Below are 23,791 nucleotides of genomic sequence, written 5' to 3' on the forward strand. Positions count from 1 at the left end.
CTTCTACTAGAAAGAAGCTAAGTAGTAATTACCCAATCATTTTAATGGAGCATCTTCTGATTTTCTAAATTTTTGTCTTCTGGCTTCCTACACAAATATACACAAACTAAGATTTTATTTTAACATAGGCTGCTTGGCTAAAAATGGCTTAAAAGATGACTTGAGTATGAATTAGGTAGAAATCAGAGGCCTGGTGGGAATTCTAATGTGTGATGGCAGATGTGACACATGGTCCCTCGTTATGACACGCCAGGGCTGGCTTACAACATCCCATGGCCTTAGCACTGACTATATGCTGCATGCCTCTCTCAATCCTTTCCAGAGCAAAAATTATTTTAGGGCTCAAATAGATCTTCTTTGTTTTGAGGAGGGTACCAAGGGTTATACTAAAGGGCACTTGACCATTGAGCCACATCCCCAGCCCTTTTTAGTATTTTATTTAGAAACAGGGTCTCACTGAGTTGCTTAGTGCCTTGCTGTTGCTGAGGCTGGCTTTGAACTCATGACCCTCCTGCCTCAGCCTCCCAAGCCACTGGGGTTATAAGCATGCACCATCATGCCAGGCCCCAAATAGATCTTTATTCCATGATTCCCCAAGGACGGCAAACAAGTAAACCAGCAGCCCCTTCCACCATCATCACTCACTGTACATCAGGGATGCACACCCTTCCCGCGCTGAGTGCTGGACTATAGCAACTTCAGTCAGGGTTCAGTGGAACTGCTCTCTACCTGGGGCTCTGTCATCCTTTGCCAGATATTACATAGAAAGAACACTGCTTTGATCATAGAGAACTTTCTCAGTCTAATTGATGGGCTCTTCAGGCCCGTGCTGTGGCTACATCATACATGTTGACTTTGGGAAGCAAAATGCCAAGGTGTGTCCCCTGTCAAGCAGGCCAGAGAGAACAGGGCCAGTCTGAGGTGGCCAGATCCAGAGTGTTACTCACTGCCCAGAACATTGTCTTGAAAATTATCATGGGTAAGAATTTATTTGTAACTGTGTGTTATTCTAGAAGATAACTGAGGTCAGATATTGAGTCATTTCTTGGCAGGAAATCATGGAGTCTCAGTTTCACCTTTCTCACATAAGATATTTTTGTCGGAAAAAAAAAGATATTTTTGTCAAAAATTGGTTACTTTTGGATAATATTACTACATATAATATAGAATATATAAAATATAAATATGTGCTTTATAACATATATATAAACAAAGTTAAGATATTCTGATTACATGGCTTCAAGTTGTTTGGGGAATGTCATATATCTGAGGTTCTCTGCAAATGAGCTGTAAGATGTACATAAAAATTACTTGCTTGTAGTTTGTCTGATTAGGGGTCAGCAGTTTTTTATATTCACTACCTATACTGCATAGTAATATTTTAAGTAGAGCTTTCACATGGAATCTAGCATGCCTGGCTCCTGTTGGGGCTGTTTTTTTCTCTTCAGTTGGCTGTAACGTTATAACGACAGTGATCTCCATAGTCATCTTCAATGAGCACATGATTAAGTAAGATTTTTCCCTAATAGAGGAGGGGTCTACACTTTATGCCAAGTCAGTCTATTATACAGTGTACCTTTACATATCTGCTTGATAAAACCTAAACCTAACTATATCAAAACAGTATCTTCTTAGATATGTGTGACACACAATCTCTTTGGAGTATCTGTTGATCATTGTTTATTTAGTTCATCCCTGGAATCAAACATAGTAAATATTTAATGTAGCATCTTTAAAATATACAAGTCATAGAACTTAACATTATTTATTTTTAAACTATAATGTTATGATACTGGCATCTTCATTGGAACATTTTTCACAGCTGCTTCTCCAAATATTTCCTTAAAATTAAAAACTTCTGCAATTGGAAAGAATTTATCTTATAGCCAAAGGGTCATGATCACAACTTTGTCACGTATTAGCTGTGTGCCTTGGTGATAATGATATAATCCTGGCTCAGTTGCCTCATTGATAAAATGAGAGTAATAATATTGTCCTGTGTGTCACAAAAGTGCCATAAAAATTAGGTGACATAATGTTCATATATGAAAGTACTTTATAAAGCGTAAGCACTCTGGATGTGGGTTGTTCAGTAGAGTTACTGCTCCTGAAACAGAGAGTGCAGTTGCTTTGAGTAACAGGTGAATTCTTATATCTCGGTGACATGCAGCTCCTGGTTTCTCCAAGAGAAAGCCTGGATATAACATCTCAAGGATGCACTTTTGAAGAATGAGAATATTTTAGGTCCCCCTTGGGTGGTGCGCTTCATCCCCCATGCTCTCATCTTCAGAAGCCTGAAGATGAGAGCTCGGCTCACCTTATTGTAATCCAGTTGAAATGGTGTGCTTTCCACAGTGCAAGTGTGGTGACAGTGCCTCACCTATAGACCTCACTGTCGTTTCACACCTCTGGACATTGTTAGAAGTGAGAAAGTGGGACTTGTATTTTCATTGTTTATTTCAGAGGCTAGTCCTGTTTGGGGACTTCATGAACTTTCCGTTTTATTACTTAGAGGGTGAGGATGAAAACAGTCTGGTTGTCATATACTGTACTAGCTTCAGAATGGGTCTAAAGTTATCACAAAATCAGCAGTGTTTAGGTCTGACCCTGCATCCTAGGAAGCATCTCACCCTGCATCTCCCTGAAGCAGTTCTTCTCCTCCCTTCATTGTCCGTTGCAGGACCCCAGCAGTGTGAACAGTAATACAGATCTCCCCAGTTAACTCCAGGAGCCTCTAAGCTGCAGCCTATTGTCTGAGCTCCTGCTTCTCATCCTTGTGTGAAGTGTCTCCTGTTCAGAAGGGAGGCTGGCACTGGTGTTTCCAGAGGTCCACTATGTGCCCTTTTTCTTCTTTTTTCGCTCCGGAAGGCCAAACCTGATTTTCTATCCTCTGATGGTCAGGCATGGGGGAAAGACCCCTTCAAAGGAGGTCCCTTCTGGCCAGGACCCTCTGGAAGCTGCGGAAGGAATATTCCTCAGAGTACTTAGATTGTGACAGGGTGGAACACCTGTAGGCACACAGATAGGCCAGTCTGGCAAGTCCAATGGCTTCCCCTTGAACGTTTTCCTAAAAACAGGCTGTCCTCTGACTTTTACACAGACAGCTTCTTTACTTAGGTTTTTTTCCCTTCTTATTCAGGAAACCTTGATCTGCCAGTGTTCCTATCTGCTTTTTAGACTGTACTGATTGACAAAATGACTTCTATATATAATTTTCATGTACCCATAGACACACCTTGGATTGTGGGCCTTGCTATGAAATTGAGACTGGATTTAAAGTTGAAAATGAAATGTTTCCTTCAGCTTCTATAAGTGGAAGGCTTAATCAGCCCTTAATGGATGCTTAATACAAGAATTGAGCTCCATTACTGAGAAATAATGTTCTCTTTCCAACAAGAATCAGCCAAAAGCAGTAGGGAAATTTCCCTTCATGGAACTCAGGAAAATGTATATTTCTTCTGTTGGCTTGGAACCCTGGTCAGTCTATTTCATTACAGTGTGTGAAAGAAACCTGTAAGACTCTTTCAGCCATTTTAGACATAGACTTACCATCCCAAGAAATATCTGAAATTAAATAAAGCAACAGTGGGCTTCCAAGAAAGGACTTCTGTGATGAAATGGGCTTCCACAGAAATTAAGTCATTAAATAGAGGTAGGAGTCAACCTACATGATAACATTATTCTCAAGTTTCTTTTTATAAAGAAGGATTAAGATCAGATGTTTTCTTTATTAGAACCTAAAAAGGACAAAATAATCAAGTTTTTTATTAAATCAGTAAACGATTTTTGTTGTTGTTTTCAATCATTTGCTGACAGAATTACTAATATTAGATCTCCGCTTTAGGGTGCAGTGATGCACACCTGTAATCCCAATGACTTGGGAGGTTAAGGCAGGGGGATTGCAAGTTCAAGACCAGCCTCAACAATTTAGTGAACCCCTAAGCAACTTTTCAAGAGCCTGTCCAAGATTAAAAATGAAAAGGGCTGGGGATGTGGCTCAGTGGTTAAGCACCCCTGGTTCAATCTGTGGTACCAAAAAAAAAAAAAAAATTGAAACTAGATCACTGCTTCATTGACATTGTCTAGGCCCCAGCATCCTCAGGACCTCACTTGAGCTCTGACTTCACACTCCCCTAATTTGTGCTGAACCACAAACCAGCATGTTCAAACTTAGTTATCTGTGTCCGTGACTCTCTGCATACTTCTAAGAGACATGAGATTCCTGCTTAATTACAATTTCTTTTTAAATCTCATCTTTACATTAAAAAGGAAAAATAAAAAGTAAAGTTAGTTTCTCCAACAGGTTCTTGCATTTATTTTTTTCTAAGTGTGGAACTTTTCTGCCCAACAATGCACCCAACTCATGATGCAGAAATAAAAAGGACTTCACTGGCCAGGGATGCAGGTGTCTTATCAGTTCAGAGAAGGTAAATGATAAGACAATAAGGGGTCTTCTGGTCCTGTGCTGGTTTGAGGAAGAGCATTGTCGTGCACTGTTGCAGTATGCACTGACATCTAAAGAAATGCTCGCCCAGGCCAGCTGTGTCATTGATAATCTCATGTTACCCACAGTGTATGTGGCATCTCTTTACACCTTCCTAAATGATTTCACTGAAGTCTTCTCTGGAAATCCTTCAAATCTCAAACTTCCTACCCTGAAGTGGAGTGTTATGAGCAGGACCTGCTATTTGCATATCTTTTTAGAACCATTTGGATATGATGAGACCCTTTGGACTCAGGGGCAGAGTCCTTGGATATCTGCTCCCTGCAGTGTCCCCAGGGCTCAGAACAGTGCTCTCAGTGAGTCCTCAGTCTCAGCGTGTAGAAGGAACAAATACCCCACTGTAGTACTATGCTGGATTGGTTTGCAGGGGGACTTGTTCTGAGAGCAAGAACAGCATTTAGATTCTTGGACTCCAGGATCCCAGGGTAAATGACTATTCCGGACTCTGAATAGTACACAGGAGATTTAAAAGAACTGATGCAATTTCTAAAACTGCCTCACTTCCTCCCAGGAAGTTACTCCCACACTATGACCATCAGAACAGATTTAGAACCTGAAGTATCCCTCCAAGAAACTCGTTTCCTAGGCAGAAATTGAAAACCCAACTATAATGTAGGTTAGAGTAGAGTATGGGTTCTCTATCCTTCCACAGAGGAGCAGTCTGGAGATGCTTTCTTCTCAGGGACTTGTGTGCATCCAGCATCGTGATCAGAGTCTTCAGTGGCTGTGTGTCCACATCAGTGACCTTTGAGGTTCTAAATTGGATCTTCATAGAGGAAGAAAACAGCACTTTTAAATTTCCCCAGCCATGAATAAGCTCTATGGTATAATTAACAGTAACTTAAGAGTAAAAACAAAGCCCAAACTTCACAGCCTGTTAAGGCTTCTTTTCTTAAAAAAGATGTGAGATTGCAAAGTTTCAGCCATCCAAGGAGCCAGCCTAGATGGGGTGAGCATTTCAAGGCCTCCTCACTTCCCTCTCCCCTTTTCATATTATCCAGAATGAAGGAAAAACAGGTGGGAAACACTGCTAAATTCTTTAACTCTACCACTGAAAGACGTTGTGCATTTTTGTGTAGTCATAGGTGATACAGGGTGATACTGCTCATGTTTGAATCCAAAACAGCACATCTGGGGGCATTTCTTGGGTTCAGCAGCCCTGCTGATGCAGCTACCATGGCAAGAAGCTTCCAGCAGGCTCCTGACACTGTGTCGATTGTGCTTGTAGAAGCATGTCTTCATCCTTTAGCTGGGACTTTGTCACTTCAGCAGAATATTTCAAGCTGATTGTGAAGCTGTAAGATAGAGGCTAGAGCCAAGAAAGCTAAACACCACCAAGGCTGATCTAACCCAAGGTATAACCACAGGATAGCAACTGTCTCCCTTGCATATTTTAAAAATTGGCAATAGATGCTGTTGTGAGAAGAAAATCCCAGAACTGTATGAAGCAATGGCAGTCTCATCGGAATGCATCTATAACCTGCTAAGTTAAGTTAGGCTGTTAGGAAATCACATTTGTTTGGCGATGTAACAACTCAGGTATTTGTTTTAGAAATAAACTTTTATTATTTTAGTATCATACCTCATGATTTCCTTGGAACAGTCTCCTCTAAGCCTCTGAAAGAATAAGGGGGAGAGAGAAGCATGCTCAATGAAGACTCTTCAGGGGGAATCACAAGTCCTCAGTAACTACTAATCTCCATTCATGATAGGACTGTGCCAGACAGTGCAGTCAGTTGAAAAAAGAAGTGCCCATTTCCCAGAGTCAATAACAGCATTGGTTGGTGTGGCACTGTTAACTGCCCAGAAAAGTGGCCTCCCTTGGGCCATCTCGCTGTGTGTGTGGCAGACAGAACATATGGGGACTGTGGGTCCAGACCCAATCCCATTCTCATCCTCGCCGGATGCTTCCAAGCTACACATCTTGAGCAAGTGATTAACTCCCATGAGCCTCAGTTCTCTGAGTTGAAAACATTACTTCGTCTATTGAGCTTTGGAGCTCGAATGGGACTGACTCACAAGAAATGCTTAGTGCCACATCTAGGACACAGCAGGCATTTGGGAAGCAGAAGTAAAGAGTGTTAGTAGATATTGAAGAATAAAAGTTAATGTCATTGTCAGCATAAGCAAACCAGTTGGAGTGATAAGTGTACTAGTGAAAATTAAATGACACAGCCCACTTAATAGCCAAATACAAGCTGATTATTTTTGTTTTGATACTCCCAGTATATTTCTACATTCTTCAGGCTGAGTGCTTAAAATGCTTTTATATGCGTTTTCAATTATTCTGTGCTGTTCCCTCAAAAGACTATAATGATTTTTATTAATTCATTATTTAGAACTTCAAATTGCATAGGCTAGCCCCCAGATATTCTAAAACCTTCCAGCAGAGCTTTCTAAGATTAACCCTAAATTTTCATGAAAGGAGCTGGTGTAGCTAGGGAAGGCATGAACATGTCAGAAATAGGGACGCCAAGGTCCAACCACCAATTGAAATTTGGTCTGTATACTTCTGGGCCTCAGTTTAAGTCATTGGCCTTTCAAGGAAACTTTAGTCAAAAGCAAAATTTTTTCTATGAAGCCTTATTAACTAAAATCTGATCTCTATCTGGTGAGGTTACTGCCACCCTGGTGAAGACTAGCCAGCGCTTTTCTAAAATAAGTGTCCTTTACTACTTCCCATGAAAATTCAGTAGAACAGTAAGTGACTCACCCAAGTCCAAGGGACAGATGTGGCTTGGTCTTACACCATGTTAGAAGGAGCAAAATTTGCTATTGTGCAGTGTGTCCATTATTGTAATGAAAACTGATTAGATATGGAGAAGCCTTAGAGAGCTACCCCTTGCAAACAACTATGGGGAGCTTTCTTTGTTGCTGTCTCAAAAATGGGGCCCATCATGGATTCGTCATGGTACACCTGGGATCCCTTCCAGCCCTGCTGTAATATGTCCACTGCTAACTGTGGCTCACCCCAAGCCTGATATCAAGACCCTTTCACTGGGTCCTAAAAGTTTTAGATGGCCAAAAGGGTTTTCTGGAAAGCCCCAGGACTATTGGAGTCAGCACAAAGATCCTGGCAGTGCAACCAACTAACAGTGGACTGGCATCCATCTCTGTGCTGTGCCCTCCCAGCACCCCCATTTTTTAAACCCAGTAAGATAACTTCCTGACTTCAAACCTGAATTAACTTTGTTGCAAATGAAATTGAAGGCAAGATGCTTCTAATGTAACCAGTGATGAGTAGAGCTTCAATGGAACAGAGATGAATTGGTAAAAATATCTGGAAACTAGGCCTATGGCAGACTGCCCACTCCCTACGGGGAAATAGCCTGAGGCCATGTGAGCTCCTGTCACTCAGGGCCTCAGACACACCACCTCTGAGCCTTCATGTCCCCAGCATCTCTGTGTGGCTCCCAGTGTTGTGTTTGTGTAACCATCTTGCTACTTTGAATGTTTAATCCTCATGGAATTTAGAAAAGGAATTATTTTGGTAACAAAATGAGAAACTTTAATTAGACCTAATAGGTGGCCAGAAGTTTTTGGTTGTTGCCTCCGAGGCATTCAGAATAGTTGTTCTCTCTCAAACTGTTTTATAAATATTATTACAGTTATCTCATACTAACTAAATGAGTATTTACATAGACACTGTTATGCTGTAACTCAACACTTGATCTTTGGCACTGCTTGTGTGATTTAGTTTTCCTGCAATCTGTTGATATTCTAAGTGGCTCTGTGTCACCCAGAAAACATGGAACCATACAGGCAGGTTTCGTAGAACCAAGCTCAGTTTAAGCTTTTCCCTGCTGTCTTCTCATTGGTTTGCTTGGCCGAGGCTGGCTGCTAGGGATGCATGTGCATCTGTTTTAGATTTTCATTTTATATATGTTTGACTTGTCAAGAACAACTCATTTCACTGTAAAAGAGATTCACCCTTGAGTCTAGCGGTCCCTGTTATCATTTTCCTTCCTTTTTAGATAGTTTTTAAATGTCCCCTTTATGCAGTTCAGACTACTCCTGATGAAGTTTAAAGGCAGCGTGCTGTTCTTTCATTTGATTGTATCAGAAGCCACTTAGTATTCCCTTATTGTTGGGCACAGACTCTTCCTCTAATGTCTTACTCTTATAAATATATTGTGATTAACACTCCATAAATAGCTTCTTTTAAGCCTTTTTTGAGCTACATCACTAAAATTATCAGATCAAAGGGCATAAATATTTTAAAGCTGAATGGAGGGTATAATATACCAGTGTTGCCTGATTCTTCACCTCTTCTTCACTTATGTTTTCTTGCCTATAACTTCCAATGACTGACATAAATTTGGCCCTTTACCTTGGTGAACCTCAAATCAGTTCTACCTAGTGACAGCTTCATAGCCGTGTTGACACAGAGAGGCTGAGTTTTTAGGTCAATCACTGCAGCTCTGCTTGGTCCACTGGAATATCTGGAACAGTTTGATAAAGGCCCGACCAGACTCCTGACAAGGTCACCAACTATTTACTTCTTAAAGCAGGAAAATGACTCACGTTGGAATTACCTCTGCCTCCCTTCCCATGCAAGAAAACAGGGTCATCCTTCATGCTTCCCTCCTCCTTCCCATTCACTTCCTGACAGTTAACTTCTCAGAAATAGCTCTCAGACTAACCTTGCCTTTGCATCTCCACCACCTCTAATTTAGGCCCATATCACACCCCCTTGGACAGTATCCCCTTCTGCTTTACCCCACTAAGATTTCTGTGATATCACATTCCCGAGTTCTTTCCTGAAAAACAAAGTAAATAAGCACTGCTCCCCAAACACATACACACACACACACACACGAATTCTCGGTTGTTATTCAAGACCCTTTACAATTAATTTCCAACCTCATCTCCAACCATACTCCCCCATACTGTCATCTATTCACTCTGATACTTCTTGCTATCTATACAGTGCCAAGCTATTGGGCACACCGTCTTTTCCTTAGAATGCCTTCCTTTTAGTTTCTCCAGGTGAAGCCTTCCCAGCTCAGCAAAGTGAGTTGTTTTGCTCTCGACATTGTCCAGTTCTATGTTTAAGTGACATTAGCAAAGAGTAGCTGCACTGGGCTTTGGGGAGGAAAGCCCACCCAGGCCTGGCCCCACCACTCTGTGCAGCCCTCTGGCTCAGGGTCACACCTTCCTGAGCATTAATGACAGAAGTTTGTGAAGTTTGTTAAATGTATGAATGCCTTTATCATGTTTAGTTCATAATTATTATTTTCAGTATCTTAATCTAATTTTAAAAAATAATTTTTGGGCTGGGGAGATAGCTCAGTTGGTAGCTTGCTTGCTTAGCATGCACAAGGCCCTGGGTTCAATCCCCAGCACCACCAAAAAAAAAAAAAAAAAAAAAAGTAAAACATAATTTTGACCTCAAATATTAGAAGCATTTATTAAATATCTTTAAGATGTAATGAGTGTCTTTGCCAAAAAATACAGACCAGTGCTTGTCTTGAGTTGGATATCTTTTTACTGAATCTTCAGCTTTTCTGTGTTTGCACCTCATTCCTTTCTTCCTCCTCTCCAGGAAGGGCACTGGCAAGATGTCTCAAAAGAACAGCACAGAGAAAGTGGTGGACAAGGGAGGGGCAAGAGCTTGGCCTTCTCTTGGTTCCAGCTTCCTCTCACAGTAATATACTTACTCAAATTTCATCCAGCCATGTCAGTCCACCATAGAGCTCTTCCAAGGTTTTTAGAAAATACAGTCAGTAATACTGCTGCGTAAAGGATGAAAGGAGCCATCATGATAAATTGTCTGCATAGTTAGATCTAGGTCTGACGGCCAAATTAGTGTGCTCAGTGAAATGTTGACTGGAGGTGGGACTGCTGTTTGAACTGGGCTCACAGAATGCCTCTGCTTAGCCACTTTGATGTGTATGTTTTGGGTGTCTTAATGAAGTCACCTCCTTAAAGAAATTCATATTAGAGATAAACTTTATATGTATTATGTATTTATATGTATTATGGGTTGGTTTGAAAGCCTCCAGATGAGTTTTTTAACCTAACAGGCAGTACACTAGAACAATTTTTGTGTAGTGTTGACAAATATAGTGGAGTGCTATATTTTGATAGATACTGAAAAATGGATTTCTGATTACAGCTGTCACTTCCCATACTTACTCAGTGTCTCCTATTAAAACTTATGTAGCAGAACGAGAGAAGCAGTAGAGACATGTTGAGGAAAAGAGAAATGCAGTTTAACATTTGGAGCAGGTTTCCTACTGTGCTCATTCTGGGTTCTGTCCTTCTTGTGTGCTCAGTGAACATTGTCCCTGTAAGAGATTCTCACGTGGCTTCCAGGAAGAACACTGAGCCCTGGGGACCACTTCATTCCTAAGGAAGCTTTTTCTTGCACATTCCTATATAGTTTTCATTGGCTCATGACCAGGGTTGGGTGAGTCAGCTACCTTTAGAATCCGAGCACGGAAGTTCCCCAGGTTGATAGGTGTCATCCAGGTACTGGCCTGACATGCCAACAAGTACCTCTTGTGTTTCTCCTTGGATTTGCCCATCGCTTCCTTGCTGGTTTCTTGGGCTCCCTCAGAGCCCCAGAGGACTGTGTTGTGAAATGCCATCACTAGTAAATAACTTAATAAGAAAAAGGAACTTTCAAGGAAAAGTATGACAGAGGGCGGAAATGATGATGGCAAGGGAGAGTGGGGAAAAAAGAACAGAACGTGTAAGCTGTAAATTTCTATACTGTGCCTAAAAATAACACCTTAAAAATATTTTGTTCTCAAGACCAATAGTTTGCTGAGGGGAAAAGAAAAAGGGTTGAAATGGGATAAGACTGTTTCTAAAATGGAAGTTTTTGTAATATATGATTAGTAGCAACGTTTTGTAAAGGATGAAAGGAGTCATTATGATGAATTATGCATAATAAACTCTATAGTTTCAGTGGCCAAAATGGGTGAGAGAACTCTCTGCAGCATCCCTGAAAATATGTTTTTTTCAGTACTAATTCCCTCCGAAGGGTCACAGAGGAAGCCCACCAGCTACCTCTGATGATGCTATTACCATTTCTTCCATTACCCACATTATTTACAAAAAAAGACAATGGAAAGTAGGCATTTCTTGAATCCCTCTATGTAAATATACTCAGCTGGATCTTTTATCTCTTCCTGCATCTCTTGCTAAATGACAGTCTAATGACACTTCCCCAGTGGGTATTATCACAGTTACCGCCCTCTATTTGCCTGAGTGGCCCTCATTTGTGTTCAGACCACAAGATAAGGGTTCTGAAGGTCCTCCTTCAGGAGAATGGCAACAAGGAACTAGGGAAACAAAGAGTTCACAAATTCTGGAAAACTTAAAGCACAATGTGATTATACAAATGTAATAGGTAAGGTACTGTGTGTATCACATCAGGCGACTCAACCACATGTGTTCTTTTCTCTAGAGGACACAATTCCGAAGAAGGTGGTGTGTCACTTCAGCGGGAAGGCCTATGCTGATGAAGAGCGATGGGACATTGACAGCTGCACACACTGCTACTGTCTGCAGGGCCAGACCCTCTGCTCGACCGTCAGCTGCCCACCTCTGCCCTGTGTTGAGCCCATCAACGTGGAGGGAAGTTGCTGCCCAATGTGTCCAGGTATCTGAGCTGCTGTCCTTCCATCATCCAGCTGTCATTCTCATTTAAGATGAAACTCAGGCAGATCCAGAACCTGCTCACCCATTCACAAATTCACAGGCTTAAAGTCCTGTACCTGCCCAGCTTAGGACCCTGGGCTAACCTAGAAAACCATGACCATCCATCTAGGTGAGGGTGATTCTTTAATTTTTGGTGCGTATAGCCATATGGATGTGACCAGCCTATTAATGATGCCCACCCTAGCAGAAAAGAACAGGTTTAGCACAGTGCCGGACCAACCTAGTGAAAAGGATCCCGAGATCAGATGCAGGGGTACATGCTTAAGAGCTGTAGTGGTGTAACTACGTATCAGAACCCTAATGTACGCCTTGCATTTACACAGTACAGTCCTTGCCATTCTTTTTTCAGTCCATCACATCCAGCCATTGCCCCACAATCACACGCAGCCTCTCCTTAGCCTCAGCTGGACTTCTCATCTCTCCCTTGTGGAATGTAGCCAGTGAGCACACCCCAGCTGGCTGCGGACCCGTGCCTACACCTCTTCCCACAGCCCACTCTTCATGTCAGCTGCGTCATTCAATCTCTTACTTTCAGACCTAAGTCCCCCACAGCTGCCTAGATCCTCCCCCAGGCCTTCTCCTAGTTTCTATGTCTGAGTCTCTTGCCAAAACAGCTCCTTTATCCCCTGCCCCTAATCCCAGAAACACAGGACCCAAGCGCTCACCAGGACAGCCTCTGGGCAGTGTTCCCAATCTGATCCCCTAAACAGAGAGACTTCCCAGGCAGCATGGACCACACATACTGATGGAAGGGCTCACTCTAAGATCCCATTGAAGACCAAAGCTAGTCAAGACCTTTCCACTTTTACCTCAGTTCCCTGGTTTTCTTGCAGCATTATGTTAGAAAATCATGCTCTATTCAGTGCAGTAAGCCGGGACTCAGGCCAATTTAGAAGCACATCTATACTGTGCAATTGTAAAATGGGGCAGTTCCGTAAACCCACAGTGTTTAATCAAGCTGTGCACATGTCGGCCTTTTGTTTAGGTGTTTGCAGACGAGCTGCATTTGAAAATGTCCATTTATTCCCTAAAAAGGACAATGTTAAATGCACAATTAGTTCCCACTTCTCATCTTACTTAGCTAATAGTGGCACTGGATTTAGCTGTTGGCTCTTTTCTGCCTGAAACACTTTCTCCAGTTGGCTTCCAGGTCAACTCTCTCGGTCTCCTTCTTTTTTCTTAGTGCTCCTCTGTTTCCTTTGCCAATCCCTCCTCACCTGCCCAGTCTCCCAAAGTTAGAGCAAAAGCACTAGTTTTTCATAATCATCTTGACAAGAGCAGTTTCCTATATCAAGAAAGAAAAGCAGGGTGAGTTAAGAAACAATGGTTATGTGACTGACACAGACTACCAGTGCAAAGCTCATAGGTAAGATTTTACCGTTAAGCAGAGGCACCTCGGAGAGCTTCTCTGAGAAAGAAATTGAGCTACACTTTGAAGGACAAGCTGACTCTCTTCCTTGGAGTGGAGAGGTAATCTGACCAAGGATCCTGAGACTGGCAAGGTCAAGGCAAATGCTCCTGGGAGAGTAAGTTCCAGTAGCTAGAGTAAGGAAGGAAAAGATGAACACTAGCCAAGATTTTTAGGGCCTTGATTATCAAATGAAGTACATAAACCTTGCCCTTTGCAGGAGTGGTGGGGAGGCCCATTTTCGAGCTGATAAATGACAAGAATGACAAAGGTGTTTGGGGGAGACCAATGTGCAGGAGGGACTGTAACATACAGAGGCCAGAACAGCCATGACTCACACTGCAGATGTTCCAGAGGTGTGATGATAAGGACCAAGTTAAGGTGGTGGTGTAGGATTGGAGGGAAAGATTCGTCCTCCTTGTTCTGTGAGTTAGTAGTAAGTGCAGATGTTGCCACCATGCCTATTCATCTCTCCAGAGTTCTCTGTCTGAGTTGGGATTTACTATTGGGTTGACATTTAATTTCTGTTGATTAATTCTCCTTTCTGCTCTATTACTGGTAAGTCACTTCTCCATTTTATCTCTAAGCAAATTTTGCAGTCAGACTTTTGCCACCTTGTATTTCCTGAAGGTGGCCTGGATTCCAGTCCCATTCTCTGGTTGCCTCACTGTCTGACCTTCAGAACCCTTCAGAGTTTCAGCTTCCACCTTATGTCTGGATAGCGCACGCACCTCCCAGAAATGCTGTGAGGACAAACAAAACGCTGGTAACAGGGGTGCCGCCTGACCCACCCAGCAAACAGCTCTGTCCTCGGACACAACACCACAGTCTGAATAATTCCCCCTTTCTGTTCTGCCATCTCAGGATGAGTATAAAACCCATGAGCTGGTTAGGTGGTTAGTCCTCGGTCCATTTTCCACAAGAAACCAGGCTCAGGGAAGTCTGGTGAACTGTGCAAAGTCTTGCCTCCAGTCAGCAGAAGAGCAAAGACTCGAGGTCCTAAGTTACCTCAGGTGCCACCTCCCATCAGAGTGCTGCCCACAGCTGGTGAGCTTCAGGTACCTGCCCATATTCCAGAAAAGGGCATTTTAATAGGAAGGTGACCCCACGACTGACCAGATGCCTTTGAAATTTAAAAAAAAAAAAAAAGTTTTTATTTTTAGAGACAGTACTTCGAGACATTAAGTTGTCATGGGTTCCTCTAAAGTTCAGATCAGATATGACAGCAGAAGGAATTAATTGTGGCCTGTGCCTGTGCTCTCTGTGGCCTGGCTGAAGGTAGATCAGTATCTTCTGACTGTGTCCATCTGCAGTATGAGCAGACAAAGGGGGCTCCTTAGTGAATGGCAGAAGAGTGCATTTTGGAGTCTGGGGTTGAATGCAGTCTTCAGTCATGGAAGGTCAGGCCTGGAACAAAGAGCATCTCCTTTCTATCTTTTCAAGCAACCTTTTGCTCATAGATTTATTCTTTTTGGCAAAACTGCTCAGAGGCAGCTTCCTTCCTAAGTTCAAATTAAAGAGAGGGATCCTCTCCCCTTGGGCTTTAGGGCTCTGAATTGGAGTTGTATTTTGTGAGGAAGGAGCCATCATGGTAGATTTTCAGCAGAGTGGAACTGAGTGTAGTGGCACCAGCTGATAGGCAGGCCATGAGCTGTTAGATGGTGAGCCACATCTCTCAGGCAGTGGTCATCCCGAGAGCCTCTTGAGGCCAAGACTGCTCTTGCCCTGGCCTGCTGCATGGGAAGCACTAAGGAAGCGCTTGTTGAACAAACGATGATATAATTAATCCTGAAGAAGGCATCCTGCTTCATCTTAGACCCTATAACTTTACCTGAGGTTGCCAGGTAGAGCCTTCCTAAGTGCCGTGGGAAGAGAGCTCACCTGTTATCAGGGGGGTTTCACCTGAGATCTGCCCATAAGCAGGTACATACCAGGCCTAAGAATTTCAAAGCTGCCTCTCCACTGCTCTCACCCAGGAAAATGCCTGAGGTGGAACTGAGTTGACCCCAGCTCTGGGGCCTCTGTGGCTTCACTCCCTCACTGCTGACACTCACAGATGTGATGGAGTAGATCACACATCTGCCTTTCATGCTGAGGCCTCAGAGGCTAGATGGTGCTCACCTTCTTGTAAGAGGAAGGCCCCACCCTGGGCGGGGCAGGGCAGGGACTGACAGGTGCTGCAAACTGGAAGATGCTACTGAATGTTTTTCTTCCCAGATTCATAAAGGAAGTTCATACTGATCATCCTACTACAAACACACCTCCAAGAACCACGTGATCCAGATCTGAGAAAGCAGAGTTTATAAGCTCTTGGGGTGATTCTAATATGATATAGAAATTTTGAGAATTGTTCTTTTGTATTCAGTCCCCTGCTCCTGCAAACGATCATATTTTCAGTAAATTCAATTTTTCATGTTGGAGTTTGCAGGAACCCACTGAACTTTTGGAAACTATACTTCCTAAGTTAAGAAGGCAGAAGACTAAGGGACTGAGACCAAAGAGACCTTATTTTTGGAGAGAAACTTGGGCTTTGGAATCACAGAATTACATTGGAGTCCCAGCTCTGCCAGTGCTGGGGGCATGACCTTGAGCGCTTTCCTCTGCCTCTCTGAGTTTAATTCCCCAGCCAGGTGCTCAGTTAACATGTAGCAGAAGCTCAACAAGTTCCCTCCTCTCCATCACTTCCTCTTCTTCAAGCTCATCTGAAGGCTTTTGTTGAAAGCTTGGTGACTTTGGGATAGAAAATGATCACTTAATCCTGTTTTAGCTTCTTCTGCATATCTTATTTTGGTGTTTAGGCCACAATCAGTATTTAGGATTATAAATGTTGAATAACCCCTTTTATAACCCATTTATAAAAACCACTTAGTGATTCAGTGTGATCTGGCCAGGAGAAAGTATGTGAATGATGCAGATTTTTACTGTCACGTTTTGAAAGCGTTCTTGAGAATCATTTCTTTTTTTAAAAAAATGTTAAGCTAGCTGTCAGCCCAATGAAATGTAGATATAAAAATGTATGTGTAGTTGCTGAGGAAAGCTCTGCATTTTCTCTCAGGTCCCTTGATATTGGGGATAAAGAATATTTTTCTAGACAGTTTTGTTTCATATTGCAGTATTTTTGTTGATCAAAGTGCCTATGCAATCAAACGAGATAACTGAGAATATAGTTACTGAAGACCAACTTCCAATCCAAACAGTTCCACTGGTAACATCTGAGACAACTCAGGGACTCATAAGGTCTGCCTACACCCACTCCCCTCAGGGAAAAAGGTAGAAGGAAAATGGCTGAAGAGTGGGTGATGCTTTAACTTTCTCAAATTCTGCTGACATTTTATCTAAGTGATTGAGTATTCATGGATGAAAGAGCATGAATACTGTGGCATCTCTGTCAGATTACACAGAACTCGAACCAACATCATTTGACACAAAGAAACCTGATGGGGTAGAAACTCTGTTCTTTTAAATGTTGTAAGAAATATTTCCCACCCACTGCAAAGGGAGTGACTCTCTATCATTAATGATGTAAATACAGATACTGTATATTTCATGTCCCAGGAAATACAGTATTGAATTAAATGCTCTATTTGGATTGAGGATATAGAAGCCAATAGTAAGGCAGCTTCTCTATCATCTCTTATGAAAATGCTTTTCTTTCTTTTAGAAATGTATGTCCCCGAACCAACCAATATTCCCATCGAGAAGAAAAATTATCATGGAGAGACTGACCTGGAGGTTCCTATGTGGCCCACACCTAGCGAAAATGACATCATCCATCCCCCTATGGGTAAGTATCAGTCACTTGAGATCTGCCTGGCTTCTATATAGTCTACTTTGTTTTTTCTAATGTTTAAAAATTTTCCATCAGTACTTTTTAGATGGTTTGCCCAAGTTCAAACAACTACTCTAGAGAAGACCTACTTGGCTAAAAAATATTAAACACTAAACATTGATAAAATAAGTCAGCAGGTAATTGCCTCCTTCCTGGCCCTATATGCTCAGAGATTTGGTGATAATGGAAAGAATTCAGAATGAAATTTCGAAGCCATCTTTCAAAATTATATGTGTGAATAAACTTAGTAAGCAGAGTAATAATGAATTATTCACTGTCCCTGTGGATTCTGTACTAAGCATTTGTGCATTAGGTTACTTTCTCTTTCTGGGTATTTTAATTCCATGAGGGTTCAGTATTGCAATGTGTTAACTTTTTCCCAGGGTTGATTCCATGTCTTTTTTATTTTGTCCTTTTAATTGTGCATAATAACGATGTTAGTTTGTTTCTCAGTAGCTAAGTGGTCAGATATGGCCGAGTTCTGCCAGTACTACCTTTTCTAAAAAGGAGACTAGTGTAAATTTGCTTAGAGCTACGCTCAATACTGCCTCCTGTTGATTCCAAACACATTTTCAAAATTGCTGTACAATTGTCACAATATTTCTTTTGGAAGAAGCAGAAGTCATTGCTTGAGAGATTAATGGTCTGTTACTGTAGATATTCTAAATGTTGTGCTTGGATCAGACCAGATGACCAGAGAGCCAAATTCCTAGACCCAGTGTTTTGGCTCTGTATGTGTTTGCTCTAACTGAATGTGCTTTAGCATCATGCTTACATTCATTCAGTCAGCAACTACCATGCCTGCTGTGTGCCCCTCACTGTTCTAGATGCTGGGCTTTGGTCATAAGAATGCATTCCTTAATGCAGTCTGTTCAGGACCTACACATTACATAATATCCCTGCTAAAGTCCCTGAAGAGAGATGGGTCAGTAGCAAGAAAGTATGTTTCTCTTAGGCAACTGATTTGTTTTAATCTGAATGACACTGTGAATCTTATTTCCTATTTTTGCTTTGGCTGATAGAAAGCTCAAAGCCAACTTTCATACCTTGCTTTTAGCATCAAAACAGAACTGGAGACCTCAATATTATATAGACCTCAATTACAGTTTCATTTTCCTCTCACCAATATTTTCCTTAATTTACTTTCAAATATTGCATGACACACATTCCTGAAACCACTCCATGTATCATTTGGAATATAGGAAGGTCAAGATTCACTACTTTATTCATTTTGTATTTGCAGCCTGAATCACTGTTATCTTTGGCATTTTTCTGGATGCTGATAAATGTTTTCCTTTTTTCCCTTCCTATATCACCATCTGCATTGGCTAAAATGAGTAGAAACATTCTCTTCCCATTCCTTCCCACCTGCAGAGTACATACAGAGGCACATCAACAAAAATCTTAAGTTTTAAACCATAGAAGTCTTACTATCAAAAAGCTGTGTTACTTCTTGAACTGAGTTCCCAGAACAGTTTAAGAGTAATTCCTTTTGATTGTATGCATTCTTTATCTTTCACTGAACAGTCTTTGATACATTTAGAAAACCTGACTAGAATGGCTTATTTGAAACAAAAGAAAAAAGTAACTTCATGGAGAACCTTTTAACCTTATCTCTGTCTGCAACTCATTGTAAGAATGATATTTTAAAAGAACCAAAAGATCTTCATAAGAGCAAAATTACATGTTGTCCCCTGTGTAGTGTTACTTAATGAAGGCAGGAAAATATAGACATCGTGAGATTTCCAAAAAGTTTATGAAAAGGTATTTGTGATAATCAAAATATTTTAATATTATTGCAAAATATTTTCAAATTAGTCTAATTTTAGTCACATTTTGAAATCTTCCTAGAATTTTACTATTTTCCTGATTCCTAGAGCCAATATCATCTTGCCCAGACATTAACATTCTCACCCATTTTAATCCATCTACTAAGAGTTCTTTGTATATCAACATTAGACCTGAATGGTGTTTTTCGCCTGAAAGTACTGGAAAGCTATATAACCAAGTTGCTCATGTCTATTTGTAATATAACTGAAATAATCCTTTAAAATTCTGGTTTAAGTAATACTGGTAATTTTTTTTCCCTCTAGATATGGGTCACCTCCAGGTAGATTACAGAAATAATAACAGGCTACACCCAACCGAAGATTCTTCACTGGACTCCATTGTGTCAGTTGTGGTTCCCATAATAATATGCCTCTCCATATTAATAGCATTCCTATTCATCAATCAGAAGAAACAGTGGATTCCGCTGCTTTGCTGGTATCGAACACCAACTAAGGTACTGTCCTGAAAAAGTCTCTCAAATGATAAAAATAGGAAAGCTTTAAAATTGCTTAATACTATTTATATCAGCCAATGAAATTTTTACTTTGATATTCATAACCTCAAATGCACATGAAGCTGCAGCAATTGAATATACAGTACTTGCCTAGGGCTGGATTGATCACTGAGTGAATTATCCATCATTCAGGCATTGGTAAATCCTGACCACTCATGGACCCAATTTCCTGAGTGTACTTGAAAGTTTTCAAATGAACAAAAACCTCTGGACTGACTCCTGAGTCATCGTTTATATTAGAAATCAAAACTTGATCATCTAGTATTTCTCAATCATATATTAACTTAGAAATGGGAGAGGAAAGAAAACACAAAGGGAGGGACATAATACTCAGGAGAGGGCAAAGAGAGAGCTGAAGGATAATGAGGATATACAGAAGTCCAAAGGCAAGCACAAAGGGACGGGTAGCACAAGATGAAGAATGTGTGAGACAACACTGGCCAAGGGTAGGCAGACTTCTTATCAAGGGAGAGAAATATGTGTTTGTTTCAATACAAATACAAAGGGTCTTTGAATCTGCCTGTTTTAACAGGAGAGAAAGCACTGTACTAATTAGGGGGAAAAATCATATTTCTTCCAACTCATTCTACTTTTTTACATTTAGTTTTTTTTTTTTTAAATCATACAACTGTGAGAATTAGAAATAGCCTCAATAATATATTTAATCCAACTTACCGTCTAGTTAACCTTTCCATATAAATTTCCGTCAGATGGTTATTCTGCCTGTGATTTTCTTTTTGACAAATATGGACGAGGCACAGCCTCTATGCTAAGTCAGGAAACAGTGCTGCACAAGACACAATCATATTGTCTGAAGTCAGGAAAAGAGACCCATTCATAAAGAGCATGAGATGATGAGATACAGAAGGGCTGGTCCAAAATATGAGACTGTCACACAACCTGTGTTATTAGAATTGCTGTTTTAATATCTGACCGCCTGTTAATGTCCACTCCTTTTGTAACCCTTTTAAACACAAGTCTGCACTTCATGGATTTAAAATAGTTATCATGTCACTTCACTAATGAAAATATAGTTGGAATTCAAATAAGATGTAATACCATGCTTATAGTCTGACATCAACAAAATGTGAAACTATTGCCCGACCTGAATTAAGTCCTAAATTTCTGTACATATGGGGTATGTAAGGCAGCTAATTCTTTGTGGGTTTTTGTTTTTTTCTCCTGTTCTCTCACTCAATAGCCTTCTTCCTTGAATAATCAACTAGTATCTGTGGACTGTAAGAAAGGAACACGAGTTCAAGTGGATGGTTCCCAGAGAATGCTAAGAATCGCTGAACCAGATGCAAGATTCAGTGGCTTCTACAGCATGCAAAAACAGAGCCATCTACAGGCGGACAATTTCTACCAAACAGTGTGAAGAAAGGCAACATGGATGAGGTTTCAAAACACAGAAAACAACTAAATCTGCTCTTAAAAGTAAACTAGAATTTGTGCACTTGCTTAGTGGATTGTATTGGATTGTGACTTGATGTACAGCGCTAAGAACTTACTGGGATAGGCTCTGTCTACAGCAGTGTGCAGGATATGCATTCCCACCTTTCCTCAAGATAACTGACCAAGTGTTTTCTTAGAACCAAAGTTTTTAAAGTTGCTAAGGTATATTTGCTTGTAATATAGCTGTAGAGATATTTGGGGGTGGGGACAGTGAGTTCGGTTGGGGAAACGGGTGGGAGGGTGGTGCTGGGAAGAAAAATTGGTCAGCCTGGCTCGGGGAAAAAATCCAGTAAAATAAAAGCAGTTCAGTGGCCCAGAGGATTCTTTTTCCTGTTGCTCTGAAGACTGCATTGGTTGCTGCAAAGCTCAGGCCTGAATGAGCAGGAAATAAAAAAAGGCCTTGCAATCCAGCTGCCATAGCCACCTTAGAACTACCAGACGAGTGCATCAGAACTTTTGATAGCCATCCCAAGTCTAAAGCCACAAGTTTCTTTTCTACGCAGTCACAACTGCGATAGGCAGTGAGGAAGCCAGGGAAATGCAGTAGCTGCATTTCTCTAAAGCGGGTTAATAGGGACATATACAGTTATACTTTTTGCTGCTTTTGTTTTCTTCCAAGCCAATCAGCCAGTTCGTAGCAGAGACAGCAAATGAACAAGATCTAAGTCATTTCTTGATGTGAGCACTGGAGCTTTTCTTACAACAGTGTGGCGGAAAGGAGGGAGAGGGCGAAGGACACCAGGCATTTCCAGGGGCTATACTTCATTGTTTGTTGTTGCTTTTTTCTGTTATACTGTTGGTTGTTCATAGTTTTTGTTGAAGCTCTAGCTTAAGAAGAAACTTTTTTTTTAAAAAAAAAAGAAAGACTGTTTGGGGATTTTTTTTCTTTATTATATACTGATTCTACAAAATAGAAACTACTTCATTTTAATTGTATATTATTCAAGCACCTTTGTTGAAGCTAAAAAAAAATTATGCCTCTTTAAACTTTAGCAATTATAGGACTATTTATGTAACTATCTTAAGATGCTTCAAAAAACAAAAGTATTTGTGTGCATGTGTATAAATATATATGCTCATATATTTATACACATACAATTTATGTTTTCCTGTTGAATGTATTTTTATGAGATTTTAACCAGAACAAAGGCAGATAAACAGGCATTCCATATCAATGCTTTTGATCACTTACAGATTTTCTGAATAACACAAATTCTCATTCTACCTGCAGTTTAATTGGAAAGATGTTTGTAAGAGTGGGTGTGTGTGTGTATGTGTGTGTGTGTACATACCTTCAGCAGCCAGCATCGTACCTGCTATGGAGAGGATATTCCTTTATTAAAATCTTCCTTCTCATTTGGATTTGCTTTCAGTTGGTTTCCAATTCGCTCACTGGCCAGAGACATTGATGGCAGTTTTTATCTGCATCACTAATCAGCTCCTGGATTTATTTTTTTTTTCAAACAACTGTTTGAAACAACTACTGGAATATTGTCCACAATAAGCTGGAAGTTTGTTGTAGTTTGCCTCGAATATATAACTGACTGTACACAATAGTGTTAACTTTTCAAACAGCTCTTAGCACTTTTATACTAATGACCCATTTGTGCATTGACTTTTCTTTTAAAAATGCTTGTTGTGAAAGACACAGATACCCAGTATGCTTAATGTGAAAAGAAAATGTGTTCTGTTTTGTAAAGGAACTTTCAAGTATTGTTGTAAATACTTGGACAGAGGTTGCTGAACTTTAAAAAAAATTAATTTATTATTATAATGACCTAATTTATTAATCTGAAGATTAACCATTTTTTTTGTTTTAGAATATCAAAAAGAAAAAAGAAAAAGGTGTTCTAGCTGTTTGCATCAAAGAAAAAAAATAAGATTTATTATCAAGGGGCAATATTTTTATCTATTTCCAAAATAAATTTGTTAATGATATGATGTTACCAAAATAGATTTACATCAGCCTGATTAGTATAAAATTTTGTTGACAATTAATCCATTCCTGGCATATAAAGTCTTTATCAAAGAAAAAAATTGTAAATGCTTGCTTTTTGTTTTTTCAATCATGGCCATATGAAAATACTAACAGGATGTAGGACAAGGTGTAAATTTTTTATTATTATTTTAAAGATATGATTTATCCTGAGTGCTGTATCTATTACTCCTTTACTTTGGTTCCTGTTGTGCTCTTGTAAAAGAAAAACAAATATAATTTCCTGAAGAATAAAATAGATATATGGCACTTGGAGTGCACCGTAGTTCTACAGTTTGTTTTTGTTTTCTTCAAAAAGCCAAGCTGTAAGGGGATGATTTGCAACTTGGTTCTTGGCAGCAAGTAAACACTTTGAGAAGAAATCACACCATGTAACTTTCAAAAAGACTCCTTATCTGGGATCAGAAAGACAAATGGTCCTTCTGTTTCAAGGTCGTCCAGCTCACAAGAAGCCCAGTGTTCCTCGCAGCAGGTGGCTCTTTCCCAAGGAATCTTTGCAGAAAATGTCCCCTGAGTACACTGCACAGGGCACTGTTCTTAGGGCGGCAGGAGAGCTACCTGCTGCCAGTCATGAGTAGCGATGT

The 23,791-nt window shown here is 40.6% G+C and overlaps 1 protein-coding gene across 4 annotated transcripts in view; it reads left to right on the forward strand.

Moving 5' to 3' along the window:
* Crim1 (cysteine rich transmembrane BMP regulator 1) overlaps nt 1–23,462 on the forward strand; it is a 179,247-nt gene extending 155,785 nt beyond the window's left edge. For all 4 annotated transcript variants that reach the window (XM_026405877.2, XM_026405879.2, XM_026405878.2 and 1 more), the window contains 4 exons: nt 11,922–12,116; nt 17,245–17,367; nt 19,506–19,696; nt 20,958–23,462. In XM_026405877.2, coding sequence (XP_026261662.2) covers nt 11,922–12,116; nt 17,245–17,367; nt 19,506–19,696; nt 20,958–21,134 — 686 coding nt within the window. In that variant the 3' untranslated portion in view covers nt 21,135–23,462. The remainder of the gene's footprint in view (nt 1–11,921; nt 12,117–17,244; nt 17,368–19,505; nt 19,697–20,957) is intronic.
* The last annotated feature ends 329 nt before the right edge of the window (nt 23,463–23,791 follow it).

The sequence above is a fragment of the Urocitellus parryii genome, chromosome 12, assembly GCF_045843805.1.
Source record: "Urocitellus parryii isolate mUroPar1 chromosome 12, mUroPar1.hap1, whole genome shotgun sequence".
In the NCBI taxonomy this organism is placed as follows: Eukaryota; Metazoa; Chordata; class Mammalia; order Rodentia; family Sciuridae; genus Urocitellus; species Urocitellus parryii.